Consider the following 17591-nt stretch of genomic DNA (forward strand, 5'->3'; position numbering starts at 1 on the left):
CAAAACCTAAAATATCTACTATCTGGTACCTCAAGAAAAAGTTTGCTGACTCCTGATTTACGCTAGTAAATATTTTTATAAAATACGACGTTAATAGCTGTCTAATATTTTCCTTAAATGCCCAGCAGAATTTCCCTAACTTCTAAGAACTCAAGAGTGAATCTTTTTTACAATGAGCACAGCATTTGCAATCCAAGGTTGGCAGGCAAGATGAACCCAGTGAAGGAAGGAATATAGGAGAAGGTGTTACCTTGCCTGTGAGGCGCAGGTGCTGACACAGAGCTGTCTGCCAGGCACAGATCCACTGGGGATCCTCCAGGTCACGGTAGCAGTAATAAAGGAGCACCTCCCCTTCTTCATTGCCCTGGCCACTACAAAATGAAAATCCGAGGCAAAGAGCATTTGAGTCGCTGACATAAAGAAGTCACAATTCATACAGTACACGAGGGAAGGCTAAGATGAAGACACTCATGCCTGCCTTTGCTCTGATTATTGTTCTCCTGAAACGAGAAGCAACTTCTTTTTATATTTGCTCTACAGAAGACAGTATCTGCACTGAACTTACTTTACAAAAAGTGAGTTTACTTTGATCCCTCATTTAATGGTCACATCCAAGAGACAGGTATCAGTAACTCCAATTCATAGAAAAGTTAGAAATTTGGTTCCATTCTGGCTTATCCTCTCACATAAGGCAGTATCTGTATGAATCATCATACAAAAAAGTTTCACTTCCATTTTTTCCTATAACCCTCTTTCTATGATGCAGGTTATTATTATCCCCATTTTACAGTTGAATAAATTGAGGCCAATTCCTCCCAAGTCAGCCAGCCAGAAAGTGATAGTAAGGACTTACACGCCAGTCTTCTGACACCAGATCTATACTCTTTCTACTGCACTGTGCTGTCATACTAACTAGCTGGGCAGGTCTTTCATCACTTCTGGGCCTTGGTTTCCTCGTATGTAAAATGAGAGAATAGAAATAAACTATATTTTCCAAAGTGTGTTATGAAGCTGTTCTAAAAAATCATATTTGGAAACCCTACAGACAGCATCTCCCTCCTTAAGAATCCCAGCAAAAGCCTCTAAAAGGCTCTGAGAAGTCTTGCAGTAACAACATTTTGACTGAGTGCTTCCCAAATTTGTCTTTAATACCCCTTTTTTCAATACCTTGTTAGCATCCTCTAGAACTAGTGTCCCACAGAACATATTTTAGGGAATGTTACAGTACAGGACAATTAAGGTACTATCCAGCTCTGGAGTCTGATTCTCTCATCAACGGCCTCATCATATTTCAGGACCTAATCTCCTCCATGCTTTCCATGCTCCTCCATGAAACCTTCTTATCTATTTTAGATCCTATTTTCCTTTCTCTAAGTTCCTATAACAAATTATTCTCTGTATCATACAATTCAACTGATAATTATGTAACCTGTATCATCTGCTAATTATCTCATGTGTCTTTTTCTTTGTTTCTCTAACTACTAAGTAACTTCCCTGAAGTGTGGGGCCATATGAAATGGAAGGGCCATATCTGTATAGAACAGTGTAGTTCACAACTGCTCATACTATCACCATCCTATTCTATAACTCATTCCGCAGTACTGGGAGGTAGGCAAGGCAGGCATTATTATTCCAATTTTAGAGGTGAGGAAATGAAGGTACAGAAAATTTTAGTGACAAGCTCAAATGTGACTTCTACTTAAATTTGCTTTCTTTCTGCTTTCCAATAAGCAAAAGGGAATGTGGTACTGAGTAGTAATTACAAAAATTTATCAAATTTGGACTACAGTTGACCCGTGAGCAACATGGCTTTGAACCGTGTGGGTCCACTTATTTGCAGATCTTTTCGTGCCTCTAGCACTCACGAGGCAACAAGACCAATCCCTCTTCCTCCTCAGTCTACTCAATATGAGGGTGATAAAGACCTTTACGAAGAGCCACTTCCACTGAAAAAACAGTAAATATATATTACGATTTTCTTTTTCTTTTTTTTTTGTAGGGACAGGGTCTTGCTATATTGCCCAGACTGGTGATCTTCCTGCCTTGGCCCTCCACAGTGCTGGGATTACAGGCATGAGTCACTGCACCTGGCCTCTTATGATTTTCTTAATAACATTTTCTCTAGCTTACTTTAATACAGTACACAGTATACAATATACATAATACTGAAAAATGTGTTCATTGTTTACATTATTGGTAAGGCTTCAGTCAACAAGAGGCTATTAGTAAAGTTTTGGGGGAGTTAAAAGTTATATGTGAATTTTCAACTGCCCCTAATCCTTGGATTCCTGACCCCGCGTTGTTTAAGGGTCAACTGTATTTCTATTTACTAAATAGTTCAATAATTGCTTAAAGTCAGAAATTTGTCCTCTGGAATTCTGCAATATGACTTGGTGAGTTTTTCAGAGCCACGATCTAAACATCTAATCCTATGATTCAGTTTTAAAAGTTAATATACTTCCTAAAACATATTCAGCTCAGAAAACTGTATTTGGCAATAAAAACCTGATATTGTTTGGCTGTGTCCCCACCCAAATCTCATCTTGAATTGTAACTCTCATAATTCCCACCTGTCACTGGAGGAATGCAGTGGGAGGTAATTGAATCACGGGGGTAGGTCTTTCCCATGCTATTCTCAGTGAATACGTCTCACGAGAGTTGATGGTTTTAAAAATGGGAGTTTCCCTGTACAAGCTTTCTCTCTTTGCCTGCTGCCACCCATGTAAGATGTGACTTGCTCCTCCTTGCCTTTCACCATGATTGTGTGGCCTCCCCGCCATGTGGAATTGTAAGTCCATTAAACCTCTTTCTTTCGTAAATTACCCAGTCTTAGGTATGTCTTTATCAGCAGCATGAAAATGAACTAATACAATAAACTGGTACTAGCAGAGTGGGGTGCTGCTGAAAAGATACCCAAAAAGGTGGAAGTGATTTTGGAACTAGGTAACAGGCAGAGGTTGGAACAGTTTGGAGGCTCAGAAGAAGACAAGAAAATGTGGGAAAGTTTGGAACTCTCTAGAGACTTGTTGAATGGCTTTGACTAAAATGCTGATAATGATAAGGACAATGAACTTCAGGCTGAGGTGGTCTCAGATAGAGATGAGGAACTTCTTGGGAACTGGAGCAAAGATGACTCTTGTTATGTTTTAGCAAAGAGACTGGCGGCATTTTGCCCCGCCCTAGAGATTTGGGGGAACTCTGAACTTGAGAGAGATGATTTAGGGTATCAGCAAAGCATTCAAAAGGTGACTTGGGTGCTGTTAAAGGCATTCAGTTTTAAAAGGGAAGCAAAGCATGAAAGTGCAAAAAATTTGCAGTCTGACAATGCAATAGAAAAGGAAATTCCATTTCTGAGGAGAAATTCAAACTGGCTACAGAAATTTGCATGAGTAATGTGGAGCCAAATGTGAATCCCCAAGACAACAGGGAAAATGTCTCCAGGTTCTCATGACAGCCCCTCCTATCACATGCCTTGTTGCGGGAAGTCAGGGACCCCGAACGGAGGGACCAGCTGAAGCCATGGCAGAAGAACATAACTTGTGAAGATTTCATGGACATTTATTAGTTCTCCAAATTAATACTTTTATAATTTCTTACACCTGTCTTTACTGCAATCGGGAAATATACATTGTGAAGATTTCATGGACATTTATCACTTCCCCAATCAATATTCTTATAATTTCCTATGCCTGTCTTTACTTTAATCTCTTAATCCCATCATCTTCATAAGCTGAGGATGTATGTCACCTCAGGATCCTGTGATGATTGCATTAACTGCACAAACTGTTTGTAAAACATACGTGTTTGAACAATATGAAATCTGGGCACCCTGAAAAAGAACTGGATAACAGCAGGGCCGGACAGAACAGAGTCATATTTTTCTTATTGCAGAAAACGAGTAGGAGAAATATCACTGAATTCTTCTCTCAGTAAGGAATAACCCTGGGAAGGGAATGCATTCCCTTCCCCGGGGGTGCCTACGTACAGCCGCTCTGCGGGGTGTCTGCCTTATACAGCTGAAGGTAAGGGATGAAACACACCCTGGTCTCCTGAAGTGCCCCCAGGCTTGCTAGGATCAGGAAATTCCAGCCTGGCAAATTCTAGTTAGACCGGTTCTCTGCTCTTGAACCCTGTTTCCTGTTAAGATATTTATCAATGACAACGCATGCACAGCAGGACATGAAACCTCATCAGTATTTCTAATTTCACCCTGGCCTTGTGATTTTGCTCTGCCCTTCTGCCCTTGTGACCTTTTATTGCCATTTGAAGCATGTGATCTCTGTGACCCACTCCCTATTCGTACACCCCTCCCTTTTTGAAATTCCTAATAAAAACTTGCTGGTTTTGTGGCTCAGGTGGGCACCACGGAATCTGCTGACATGTGATGTCACCCCTGGAGACTCAGCTGTAAAATTTCTCTCTTTTGTGCTCTCTCTCTTTATTTCTCAGATCCGCCGACACTTACGGAAAATAGAAAAAAACTACGTTGAAATATTGGGGGCTGGTTCCCCCGATAATGCCTGAGTGTCTAGGAGGAAAATGGTTTCATGGGCTGAACCCGGGGTCAGTCTAGGGACTTGGTGCCCTACATGCCAGCTGCTCTAGCTGTGGCTGAAAGGGGCCAATGTAGAACTCAGGCCATGGTTCCATAGGGTGCAAGCCCGAAGCCTTGGCAGCTTCCAGGTGGTGTTGAGCCTGTGAGTGCACAGAAGTCAAGAATAAGGGTTTGGGAACCTCTGCCTAGATTTCAGAGGATGTATGGAAACACCTGGATGCCCAGGCAGAAGTTTGCTGCAGGGGCAAGGCCTTCATGGAGAACCTCTGCTAGGGCAGTGTGGAAGGGAAATGTGGGGTCAGAGCCCCAACACAGAGTTCCCCCTGAGGCACCACCTAGTGGAGCTATGAGAAGAGGGCCATGGTCCTCCACACCCCAGAATGGCAGATCCACTGACAGCTTGTACCGTGCACCAAAAGGCTGCAGACACTCAACCCCAGCCTGTGAAAGCAGTCAGGAGGGAGGCTATGCCCTGCAAAGCCACAGAAGCAGAGTTGCCTAATATCATGGGAACTGACCTCTGGCATCAGCATGACCCGGATGTGAGAGATGGAGTCAAAGGAGATCATTTTGGAGCTTTAAAATTTGACTGCCCCGCTGGATTTAGGACTTGCATGGCGCCTGTGGCCCCTTTGTTTTGGCCAATTTCTCCCATTTGGAATGGCTGTATTTACTCAATGCCTGTGCCCCCATTGTATCTAGGAAGTGACTAACTTGCTTTTAACAGGCTCATAGGCGGAAGGGATTTGCTTTGACTCAGATGAGACTTCAGACTGTGGACTTTTGAGTTAATGCTGAAATAAGACTTTGGAGACTGTTGGGAAGGCATAATAAATGTAAGGACATGATATTTGGGAGGGGCCAGGGGTGGAATGATATGGTTTGATTGCGCCCCCACCCAAATCTCATCTTGAATTGTAACTCTCACAATTCCCATGTGTCATGGGAGGACTCCAGTGGGAGGCAACTGAATCATGGGGATGAGTCTTTCCTGTGCTGTTCTTGTGATAGTAAGTCTCACAAGATCTGATGGTTTTAAAAACAGGAGTTTTCCTGCACAAGCTCTCTCTCTTTGCCTGCTGCCATCTAGGTAAGAGGTGACTTGCTCCTCCTTGCCTTCCACCATGATCGTCAGGTCTCCCCTGCCATGTGGAACTGTAAGTACATTAAACCTCTTTCTTTTGTAAATTGCCCAGTCTTGGATATGCCTTTATCAGCAGCATGAAAACAGACTAATACAAAACCCTTTTTCAAGCTCTGACATTACATAGGGTAGAGGAATAATTAATGTCTCTGTATCTTCCCACTTGTTTTTGAAAATAATGTAATTTTCTTTCTTTACCTCTCCTCCCTAGAGAACATATAGAATGGTCTCCAAGAAACCTTGCAAACACGCTGGATGCAGAGGCTCATGCCTGTAATCCCAGTACTTTGGGAGGCCAAGGTGGGCAGATCACCTGAGGTCAGGAATTCAAGACTAGTCTGGCCAACATGGTGAAACCCTGTCTCTACTAAAAATACAAATTAGTTGGGTGTGGTGGTGCGTGCCTGTAATCCCAGCTACTCGGGAGGCTGAGGCAGGAGAATCACTTGAACCTGAGAGGCAGAGGTTGCAGTGAGCCAAGATCACGCCATTGCACTCCAGCCTGGGTGACAGAGCGAGACTCTGTCTCAAAAAAATACCAAAAAACAAAAAAAAACACAAAACCTCGCAAACAATGTCAACTGACTGGGTATATGCTGCTGCACAGGCTACGGTCTGTGGCTACATATAGTATGTATGTTATTGGCCTAACTTAGGCCTCTAGAATTCTGTGCCTTAAGGATCTAGCTGTTGCCAGTAGTTAAGATCCTGACAGAATGGGTAAAGTGCAGGCAGTGGTGCTAGATAATACATACTAAAAAGTAACAACTCTGAGGTATGGTGCCCAGCCTCCAAGATGATCCCTGATGACCCTGCCTCCTGGTATTCAGACCCTTGTGTAGTTCTCTTCTACAGTGTACTGAGGTTAGTCTATGTGACCAATAGCATCAATAAAAAGTGATGCTATGGCAATTCTAAGATTAGGTCATAAAAGATTGTGGTTTCTGTTTTGGTGTCTTTGTCTCTCACAAATCACATGCCACGTCATGACAGCACTCAGGCAGCCTATGAAGAGACCCCCATAGAGAGGAATGGAGGCCTCTGACTAAAAGCCACTGAAAAAACAAGCCTGCCACCAACCACATGAGCAAACCTGGAAACAGATTTACTGGCCCCAGTCAAGCAATGAGATGACTGCAACTTCATGACAGACTCTGAGCTAGTACCACCAACTATGCTGCGGCTGGATACCTGACCCTCAAAAACTGAAATATTGTTTGTTGTTTTAAGCTGAATTTGTTACACAGCAATAATACAGAGGGTTTGGATCTAGAATTAGGAGAGAGGGAGGAGAGCTAACAGAATAGTAAGTCTGAGCCTTCTTAGTAAAAAGATAAACTTTTATACCTTCCTACTTAAGTTCATCCTGATGGCATCAAAGCACTCAGAAAAAGTTCAATCACATTCACTATACTCTATTTAATTATGTCTGAAGGATTCCAGGAAAAAGAAAAAAAAAAAAGGTTAAATCAAAGAAAGTTTAGATGCTTTAAAATGTAAGCTACATTTACCTGCTTTCTGAAAAATTCACTACGTGCAATGCTACATTCCCCAATAAACCTAATAAATGATGCATTTTTTCTGGATACGTATATTTGAAATCATACAGATAATGATATCTAGCTTAACCCCCCCTTTTTTTTTTTGCTTAGTTTTTCCTGTCCTATTTATTTAAAAATGTTTAAAGCATGGCACAGTTTACAAGTGAAATACACAGATCTTAAATGTAAAGTTTGATCATTTTTGACACAGGTACACCTGTGTAATCCACACCACTATCAAAACCAGAACATTTCCAAGACCTCAAAAAATCTCTTGTGTATTCCCAAACTCTCTGCCAGGACCCTTCTATCATTATATATTAGTTTTGCCTTCAAGTATAGGAAATCAGAAAATATGTATTGTGTTGTCTGGCTATTTTCACTCAGCATAAGGATTTTCTCATTCACCCATAGATGTTCTTGAATATTAGCGGTTCACAGCACTTTATTGTTGTGCAGTATTCTTACATGACTATACCAGTTTATTCATTCCCCTGTTGATGGATATTTGCAGTTGTTTCCAGTTTTTGTTATTATGAATAAAACTGCTGTGAGCATTCTTGTACAAGGCTTTCTGTGGACATGTTTTTATTGCTGTTGGTATTACATCAAGGAGTGGGCCACAGGAACGATGCATGTTTAAGAAACCGCCGAACACTTTTCCAAAGTGGTTGTGCCATATTACATTCCCACCAGCAGTGACTGGGCGTTCCAGTTGTTCCACATCCTCATTCACATTTGACAGAGTTGGTCTTTCTCACTTTAGCCATTTTAATGAGTGAATTGTAGTATCTCATTGTGGTTGGAAAAATACTTTAAATCAAAACGAAATACAGAATGAAAATCTTACCTTATCAGCTCATCAGGGTTAAAGCAGCTTATATCAGGGAGCCAAGCAGACACTTCATGACTATGTGGAAGGCACTCTTTTAGAGGATTCTTTTCATCTGCAGACGAAAGACTCTTTGAGGAGCTCAATGTCACAGCCAGTTGCTTTAAAATAGAAGCTGTCTGGTGATAAATTTCATCAGCATGTTGTGTTGCCACATGTCTATGGATGCTGATTTGGTCTGTGAATAGTTGCTGACAGCATTTCCACAATTTTTCTTTACATTCAAAACTCCTTTTTGTCGGAACTTCTTTGGTTTTGACAAAAAGGGCAAAGGCCTGCAATTAGATTTCAAATACTAACACTGTTAAATAACCCTAGGTTTACGGCTAATAGAAGTTTCACTGAGATTCCTTATATTATCTTTCCACAGGGGCTTCCAGTTTTATGTTCCATTATGTTATACAATTCTCTGAGGAGTAACACGTCTCTTATTAGTAAGCTTTAGAAGAGACTATTAGAGAAATTAAAACTACGCTTTATATTGAGGAAGTTAAATAACTCTCAGCATAATTTTATTCTCAGGATATAAGGCTCTAAGTTACACTGGAATATACATAATACAGTTTGGTCTAAAATATTACAAATGGCCGGGCGCGGTGGCTCAAGCCTGTAATCCCAGCACTTTGGGAGGCCGAGACGGGCGGATCACAAGGTCAGGAGTTCGAGACCATCCTGGTTAACACGGTGAAACCCCGTCTCTACTAAAAAATACAAAAAACTAGCCGGGCGAGGTGGTGGGCGCCTGTAGTCCCAGCTACTCGGGAGGCTGAGGCAGGAGAATGGCAGCGTGAACCCGGGAGGCGGAGCTTGCAGTGAGCTGAGATCCGGCCACTGCACTCCAGCCTGGGCGACAGAGCTAGACTCTGTCTCAAAAAAAAAAAAATAATAAATAAATAAAATAAAATAAAATAAAATATTACAAATAACACTATCAGCTATTTTCGAAAGGAATAGGGAAAGTAAATTATGAAGTATGCTTACCATGGAATATTAAGCAGTCAGTTTTAAGTTATATGGAAAAATATTTATGATATAATATTAAGTGAAAAAAATTGGATAAAATTTGCTTATGTAATGTAATCTCAACCACATTATAAAGTACATTGAAAAAGATTGGGAAGAAACGTACCAAAATGTCTTCTTTCTTAGAAAATAATATTACTGTTTTTATAAAAAGTATTTATGCTTATTGTAAAACAAACAGAAAATTCTCTTAACCAGTTACCAACTGATGAACATTCAGATTGTTTCTAATATTTGCAGTTAAAAGCAATGTTGAATGAGCATTCCATGCATCCGTCTTTCTATATCTTTAATCACCTACTTAGAACATCCAAAATAAAAATTGAGGGGTCAAAGAGCCTTAAATTTTAATCTGTAATAGTGACTTCCAGGAAAAATGTACCAATTTATACTCTAACCAGAAAAGCATGTGGGTGCCATTTTATCCACAGCCTCACTGAGTTCTACCAGTATCATCAATATTTTTAATGTTGGTCCAAATGAAAGGCAAAAGAAATGCTACCCTATTTTTTTTTTTTTTAATATCTTTGATTAGTAGTCATGCTGAATACTTTTTCCTGCTTATTCTATTTGTTTATTTCTGGCTTGTCTGTTCACATCTGTTGCCTATTTTTCCATTACGGCATTTATCTTCTTACTGAGATGGAAGTGTTTTTAGTGATCTTTTGTTGATCATAGTTACCAACTTTTTTCTTCACTTGTCATTTGGTTTTCAACTTTATGGGTTTTTTTTTACCTGGGGGGTAGGGAATGAAAACTAATCCATCTGTCTAGGATTCACCCTCCTCAAGTACTCCACCATGGCTATTTCAGGGCCACACTTGCCTATGATTACCCTTTGCCTGGGATTACCCTTTGCCTGGGATGGAATTAACATCACTGGTTAATGTCCCTGACTAGACTGGACCTTGAGCTGGAGAGCATCCTTGATAAGCTACTTCCAAATGTATCTGCATTAACCACACACACATGATCATGAAACATTCATAGGAATTCTACCTTTTTCTTTGCAAATGAGTATTTCTTTTTTGTACTGCCATCTAATTCTGCTTTGAGACTGCTGCTGGGATTAATAAGACTCGTATATTTTAAATCCAGGTCAGAAAATCTTAAAATGCAGGTCTCCAGGTCATCTCCTTGGTCTGGTGAAGTGGAAGAAGGCATCTGGTTGGTTGCAACAGTGAAGCAGATATTCCTTTCAGTTAAAGACCTCCTAGAATATAAGTAAGAAAGAAGCAGCCATGCTAGTCTTTGATTACTTCCTGAAGAAGATATGAAGCTAATCAATCATGCAAATTAGCATGGGCAAAGTAGCCCAAGCTAAGCATTCATTTACTTACTAAATCAATAGTATTTACTTAGCAACGACTCTAAGTCAAGCACTATTCTACGCACTGAGAATATAGCAGTAAACAAAAGCAAAAGTTTCTGTCTGCTTAGAGTTTACATTCCAGTGGGGTGAAGTAAACAAGTGGATAAATTGATTTTTTATTTTTAAAGTCAGATGGTGAAAAGGTTATAAAGAATGACCAGCAGGGTAGGGAGGCAGTGATGGAGGAGCCCTTCGAACACAGAGAGTAGGGAAAGCTTTTCTGCAGCAACAGCATTTGGGCAGAAACCTGAATTAGGGAGCGAGCCATGCAGACATCAGGGTAAATAATACCAGAAAAGCACCAGGTACAACCCAAATCAATCAAGCTGTGTGCCAGTACCTTCAGTTATAAACACTTTCTTCTTTTTGCCCCCTAATTTCAGGGCTATGCAAATTTCCTTCCTTAAAAGAAATAGTTCCCAAGACAGCCCCACTGTAATGAGCCAGAAGAAATGTCAAAATCCCTACTGTGGCCAAATCTTGTCAAAACGGACACACTACAACCATCATACTGTATTGGTTCTTTTGTAAAGCAAAGGTTACAGGTGACAAGCACTAAGAGGCACACTGAGAAAAGGCATTGGCTTTGGTTTGTGCTGCAGCAGTTTGCCAAGCATGTGAACATGGGCAAGCTACTTCTGAGTTCTAAATCTCTCTTGTGGAAATTGTGCATTGTAGTATCTACATTACAGTACTGTACTGTGCACTGGAAAGAAATATTAATATACAGTGTCTGGCATATACTAGGGTTCAATGAATGGTAATATTAGTAATATTTTAATTTAATGCTGTATTTTAAATTTAACATTAACATTTTCTTTAAAAATTAGCTGTGACAGATTATATTTTCCAAAAATGGCTGCAGCAGTATTTCTGGTCCATTTCCCTAGGCCTAGGCAGGCTTGTTAACTGCTCCCAAAAATAAAATGTGATGGAAGCAATGCTGTATGACTGAGGTCGGGTCCTCAAAAGGAGACGCCAGCACTAGCTCTCATTCTGAGATGCTCAGGCTGAGGAGACCAACCACTGTGCTGTGAGTAAGCCAATCCAACCCATGCAGAAATCACACACAGAGAACCAGGTGGAGAGGAACGGAGGAGGCCTCCAGTTGACAGCCAGCATCAACCACTAGACCCTTCAGATTCCAGATTGGTCTCTGAGCTGAGAGCAGAGACAAGGTGTTCCTGTTGTGCCCTGTCCAAATTCCTGCCCCACAGCATAACAACTGGTTATTTCATATTACTAGTGAACTGGCAAAGCTAGTTTCTTGAGGACAACATTGAAGGAAGCAGCCAGACATGGACACTCAAGGTTGTGAAAATAGTAACATGTAAAGAGGTCCTAAGCTCCACAAGAAGGAGCAGAAAAAGCACCCCTAAGAATGAGAAAAAAGAATGTGGGAGACACTGGTGACAAACTTTGACAATTCACAACTCTGTCTACAGGGTACCTCAACCAGGAGAAGGCAACGAGGAGCAGTTTATGTCTGGCGGAACACACACTGCTTGTTAACAATGCTGGATGGGATTGATGGAGACTACACACACACAGACACACGCAATACCAACTTCCTTATGAAGGACCTTTGTTCCTTGGATTCATAAATTAAGATGTCACTTGCACCACATAAAATGCATCTGAATCAGCTAAGTGGTGCTTCCATGGGGCTCAAAATGAGCTTTGTTCTAAGGGTAAGGCAAGGTAATACAGATTTATTAAACCCCAATTCTCCTGTATTTGAAAAATAAGTGGAAGAGACTGGGTGAAGAAACACTACCTTCTTTGGCTTCTCTTTCCTTTCTCATGAAAATCTCTTTCATTTAAAGTCCCACTGAAAAAAGTACATCTCTAACTCTACACAAACCTATAAGTCTCCCAGACAGAAGAAAAATAAGTAGAAGAATCTTATTCAACACACTTCCTCCATGCTCAAAGCTGTTTTATTGTAAAGGTAGAGAAAGAATATATATCATTTCCAAATTAAAATTCATTCAGCAAATATTTATGGAGGGTCTTCTAGGTTCCAGGCATTGTTCTAGAAACAGAGAACTTACTCACCTATAAGGGCAGTGCATGTGGGAGGTAACACTGTAGAAAGGAATTACTATCCAATCCGATCCCACCTCCAGCATCTTTCCCAATCTCCCTCTATATGACCTGATGTGGTCTGTCCCAGCATTTATGCTTTCCGCTGCTTTGTTTCCTTTACTTTTTCATCTCTTTCCCTCCCCATATGCTTACTATGTATAGCAAGACTGAGTTCAAGTGTTACCTTTCACTTATGTCTTGTCTGCTACCCCGTGTCACTGCTTCCTTTGAAGTCCTGAAAAACTTAAGTTTCTCTATACTCCAGGCTCATCTCTGAGTATGCTCCCCATTCCCCATCACATATCCTACTCTGGCCACACTGGACCATGCCCAGTTCTACAAATGAGCCTTCTTTCCTGATTCAAGGTCTCCACACCTGAGTGTGGGGTGCCTTTCCCACCACCCCAAAATGATCTCCTCAGACTCTGCATCTTTTTTCAGTCTCAGCTTATTTTCATTTACGTATATACTCTGAACTATTATTATTTGTGGCACCTCTGCTATGTGCCAGGCCCATGGAATAGTCCTGGGAATGCAGCTATGAATGAAACAGTTGAAGTCCCCGCTCTCTTGGAGCTTATATTCTGGTAAGGAGAGACATTAAGTAAGTAAAAAAAAAAAAAAAAAGAAAGAAAATACCAGCTAGGGATAAGGGTCCCTGCTTCTCAGTTTCCTTTGCTGGCTCTTCCTTATTACCCCAACCTCTAAATGTTGAACTACTCTATATCTATACATACCCCACAGGTGATCTCATCTACTTCCAAGGACTCAAAACTATATTTGCCTCAAAATAATTGGGTGAGAGGAGGTAATATCAACGAAACCAGAATATTCATGAATTAAGAATTACTGAAGTTGATGATGAGTACATGGGGATGCATCATAAATTTTCGCTACTTCTGTAAATATTTGAAAATTACACGAAAAAAGAAAAAAGGGAAACATAAAGGAAATTTTCTGTTTAGAATACTATACAATAAATGACTCCAAACTCATATCTTCAACCTGGGCCTTTCTCCCAAACTACAAATTCACATACCCCACTGCGTGTGAAGCTAGCTAGCTTCAGCTTCAAATACAACTGTTCAAAACCAAACTCTGGTCTTCCCTAGTCTTCCTTATCTGAGTACAAGACAATTTTATTCTTCCTGTTACTCAGACAAAAAAAAACTTTGGGATGATTCCTGACTCCATATTTTCTCACACTATCATTCACTTGTTCAGAAAATCCTATTTTTTTTTTTTTTTTCTTGAGACAGGTCTCGTTCAGTCGCCAGGTTGAAGTGCAGTGGCATGATCTCAGCTCACCGCAACCTCCACCTCACGGGTTCAAGCGATTCTTCTGTCTCAGCCTCCCAAGTAGCAGCTGGGAGTACAGCTGGGACTCCCAAAGTGCTAGGATTACAGGCGTGAGCCACCATGCCTGGCCAGCTTTGCTTTTGAAGTACAATCTAATCAGATCACTTTGCACCATCATCTTCACTACCACCCTAGTTCAAGCTACTATCATTTGCAGCTTGAATTATTGCAACAGCAGAACTATCTTCCTCCTTTGGGAGCCACAGAGGTAACTATTAAAAAATAAGTCAGACTGGCCCCGCACAGTGGCTAATGCCTGTAATCTCAGCACTGTCGGAGGCCAGGAGTTCAAGACCAGCCTGGTCAACATGGCGAAACCCCATCTCTACTAAAAATACACAAATTAGCCTGGTGTGGTGGCGCATGTCTTTAATTGCAGCTAATTGGGTGGCTGAGGCACGAGACTTGCCTGAACCTAGGAGGTGGAGGTTACAATGAGCCAAGACTGTGCCACTGCACTTCAGCGTGGGCAACAGAGCGAGACTCTGTCTCAAAAAAAAAAAAAAAAAAATTCATACTCCAATGACTTCTCAATTTACTCGGATAATATTCAAAGTCCTTACAGAGCACCTTCTCCCTACCCCTCTGATCTCATCTACTAGTCTCCCATTGTTCACTACCTATGATGGCACTATTTGGGGCTATTCCTGAATGGATCGTTAGAATATATCAGCGCCACGAGAGCAGGGGTTTTCCTTTGTTCACCTCGACATCCTCAGCATTCAGAACTCTGCCTGGCACCTACGAGGTGCTAAATGCTAATAAATACAATATTCGCTGAATGAAATAAAACAGCAATTGGGTAACCAAAGAAGTCCTCACTAAGGACCTGATATTTGAGCTGAGACCTAAGTGACCAAGAGCCAGTCACGCAGATTTAGAACCAGAGACCTTCAGGTAAAGGAAACAGTATAAGTTCCTAAAATAAGAACAAGCTTGACTTATTGTAAGAACTGAAAGAGTGTCTGGAGTACAGTGAGGAGAAGTAGAACTCCACAGGCCATGGTATGGAGTGTGCAATGGAAAGTCGAAGGAGACTTTTTTTTTTTTAAGACACGGTCTCGCTTTGTCCCCCAGGCTGGAGTGCAGTGGTGTGATCACGGCTCACCGTATTCTCGACCTCCTGGGCTCAAGGGATCCTCCCACCTCCGCCCCCAACCCTCCCCTCGAGTAACTGGGACTACAGGAGCCAAACACTAGGCCCGGCTAAATTTTTTTTTTTTTTTTTTTTTTTTTCCTGTAAAGACAGTGTTCGCCTCGTTGTCCAGATGGGTCTTGAACTCCTAGGCTCAAGCGGATCCGCCCACGTCGGCCTCCCAAAGTGTTGGGATTACAGGCGTTAGCTACCCCGCCCGGCCGTCACAGGAGACTTTTAAACAGAGCAGTAACACGATCTGATTCAGGATTTGTGTTGAAAGGAGAACAGGCAGGGTTTACAGATCATTGTTATATAAAAAGTGAGGGAAAAGAGCTAAGAAAGACTCTCTAAATTTTTGGATTAAGCAGCCGATGGATGACGTCATTTACTGAAATGGGTAAGACTGAAAGAGAATTAGGCCGGGAGAGTGAAATTTCAGATGGCCATGGACAAAGCAGATAAACCAGTATGGTACTCATAAAGACATCAGGGCAGGGGACGGTCACACACAGGCATACAGGTACCCAATAACCCTTGATTACTAAAACAATCATTTATTCCTTCTTAAGCAAACAACTTAGGGAAAATGACGGCCAGCCGGCAAGCCGGGAGCAGCACGCTCGCGTCAGGGCCGGCCTTTCCAACCCAGGGGGAGGCACGTGCGGCACCGCCTCCCGCCCAAGCCCCACCCCGCATGCCGAGCTTGGCCCAACCTCTCCGCCCACTTTTCCCAAGGCGGCAAAAGCCGGAAAGTGGGAGTAGACGAGCACATACCCGCCAGTCCTGATCCTTTCTTAGGTCTCTCTTCCCTGCACTGTTTCCACCTAGCAACTGTCACCGCTCACTGCCCTGCAGCGTGTTCCCCCGCCGCGTGTTTGGGTAGAAAAGCTCGTTCGTGACGTCACCCGGTTCCGGAAGTCTCCTGGACGTCGGCGCAAGGGCCGCCGGGAAAACCATTGAGAAGCCCCGGAGGACCGGCCTGAGCGGAGGCGGGGACTAGAGCGGCCGCCGGCACCACCCGCCTTCAGGCGTACGACGACAGCGGTCCGGGGTCTCTGACTGGCCAAAACGGCGGCGCTTTCTGCGTGGCCCCGGAAGGACACAGAGCGGAAGGCGGGAGAAAGAAGCAGCCGGCAGGCGGGGGCAGCCTGAGGGGGCGGTTGCGTGTGTGCCCGACGCCCGTAGCCCACTGAGCTTTCTCACGCCGGCTCTCGCAGCGCCGAGCCCACCCGGCGGCCTCTCCTGCGCTTCCGGGAGCCGTGGCGAGCGAGTGCGCCTGCGTGCCGGCCCATCCGCGCGCCTCGCAGCTGTCCTTGCGCCGGCCAGCGGCAGGACAGTTTCCTCGGCGCTTACCGCCTGGTTTCTGGACTCCGCGGCGCACCGGAGGGCAGCATGTCGCGGCGGCGGCACAGCGACGAGAACGACGGTGAGTACCTGCAGCCCGGCCGCGGAGGCCGCTCCCAGTTGGGAACCGAGGCTCGGCATCTTTGAGTGTCCATGGAAGAGACTGGAAGCTCTTCTCCCCGGGAACGTGCGGGGAGCCGCGGAGGGAAAGAGGGGAATACAGTGGCGGTGTGACTGGGCGGCTTCTAGAAAGCGACTTTTTCTCTCCCGCCCTAGTTCTTTGAGTCAAGGGCCGATCCTCGGGAAAGGAGGCCTAGTGAACCCCATGGGTAGACCCTTGGTCTCTAAGGACGCTTCAGAATTTGGTCCTTAGCACCACCGAGCAGGGAAGCACACCTGTGTCTGTGCTGCCGCCTCTTAGGGACCCACTGGTCCCAGTGCCTCGTTTTAACCTTCAAAGCTGCACCTGAGAAGGGCTCGGAAGAATTCACTGAAGGAAAGAAGTGAGAGATCTCATGAGTTGCAATCTGAACTCTGTTCCGGTAGTGGTCATCCGTTGATTTCCCTTATTTCGAGCTGCAGGGAAAGAATATTGTCTTACCCACGCCCAAGAGGTCCCTAATAAACAGACACAGGTTACTGCAGATTTTGAAGTGGCCGTAAGCGCATTTCCCTCGTGTGAGAGAGAGTGCTAGAAAACTAACTTCAGGCCTCAGAGAGTTAGAACAGGGGTTCCCATCTGCATTTGGATGATTGTGCTCGTGGAGATCATAGTGTTGTCTTCATAAAGACGGAATAATTCTAGTTTTAACAACAAAAAAATGCTTATATTATACATAAGCCTTACAATCGGTCAAAAACACAAATCCACACACCAAAAAAGTGAAACTTAGAGTAATTCTATTAACGTTTTAGTGTATTGTTTTTTGAAGAGAGTGTAGAGTAGTGGTTAAGAGGTGAGACTTTGGAACCAGAGGGTTTAGGTTCAAAGCCAGACCCTACCATTTACTTGGTGATCTTTTCCAGGTTATGTAATCTCCTTGAACTTTAGTCTGTAATATAGACGTAATGATACTTATATCTTCTGGATTTTGTGAAGGTTAGATGAGGTAATACACATCAGCAACGATGATGT

At 42.9% G+C, this 17591-nt stretch overlaps 2 protein-coding genes and 1 long non-coding RNA gene across 9 annotated transcripts in view; 2 read left to right on the forward strand and 1 right to left on the reverse strand.

Moving 5' to 3' along the window:
* Positions 1-16058, reverse strand: part of TSTD2 (thiosulfate sulfurtransferase like domain containing 2) — a 31324-nt gene extending 15266 nt beyond the window's left edge. Inside the window, exons 1-4 of the mRNA XM_003911470.5 lie at positions 15887-16058; positions 10155-10368; positions 8091-8407; positions 251-371 (exon numbers count right to left, since the gene is read on the reverse strand). Coding sequence (XP_003911519.1) covers positions 251-371; positions 8091-8407; positions 10155-10319 — 603 coding nt within the window. The 5' untranslated portion in view covers positions 10320-10368; positions 15887-16058. The remainder of the gene's footprint in view (positions 1-250; positions 372-8090; positions 8408-10154; positions 10369-15886) is intronic.
* Positions 5679-7168, forward strand: LOC110741389. 2 transcript variants are annotated; one of them, XR_004177940.1, is made up of 3 exons: positions 5679-5712; positions 5911-5999; positions 6693-7168. It is a non-coding gene; the product is annotated as an uncharacterized LOC110741389 (long non-coding RNA). The 2 variants fall into 2 exon arrangements; XR_002517512.2 differs by having other exon boundaries at positions 5698-5999.
* NCBP1 (nuclear cap binding protein subunit 1) overlaps positions 16052-17591 on the forward strand; it is a 49062-nt gene continuing 47522 nt past the window's right edge. For 5 of the 6 annotated variants that reach the window (XM_021927351.1, XM_017949713.3, XM_017949712.3 and 2 more), the window contains exon 1: positions 16052-16538. In XM_021927351.1, the coding sequence (XP_021783043.1) occupies positions 16505-16538 (34 nt within the window). In that variant the 5' untranslated portion in view covers positions 16052-16504. The remainder of the gene's footprint in view (positions 16539-17591) is intronic. The other variant, XM_021927355.1, reaches the window with a different exon arrangement.

This window comes from Papio anubis, chromosome 13 (genome assembly GCF_008728515.1).
Source record: "Papio anubis isolate 15944 chromosome 13, Panubis1.0, whole genome shotgun sequence".
NCBI lineage: Eukaryota > Metazoa > Chordata > Mammalia > Primates > Cercopithecidae > Papio > Papio anubis.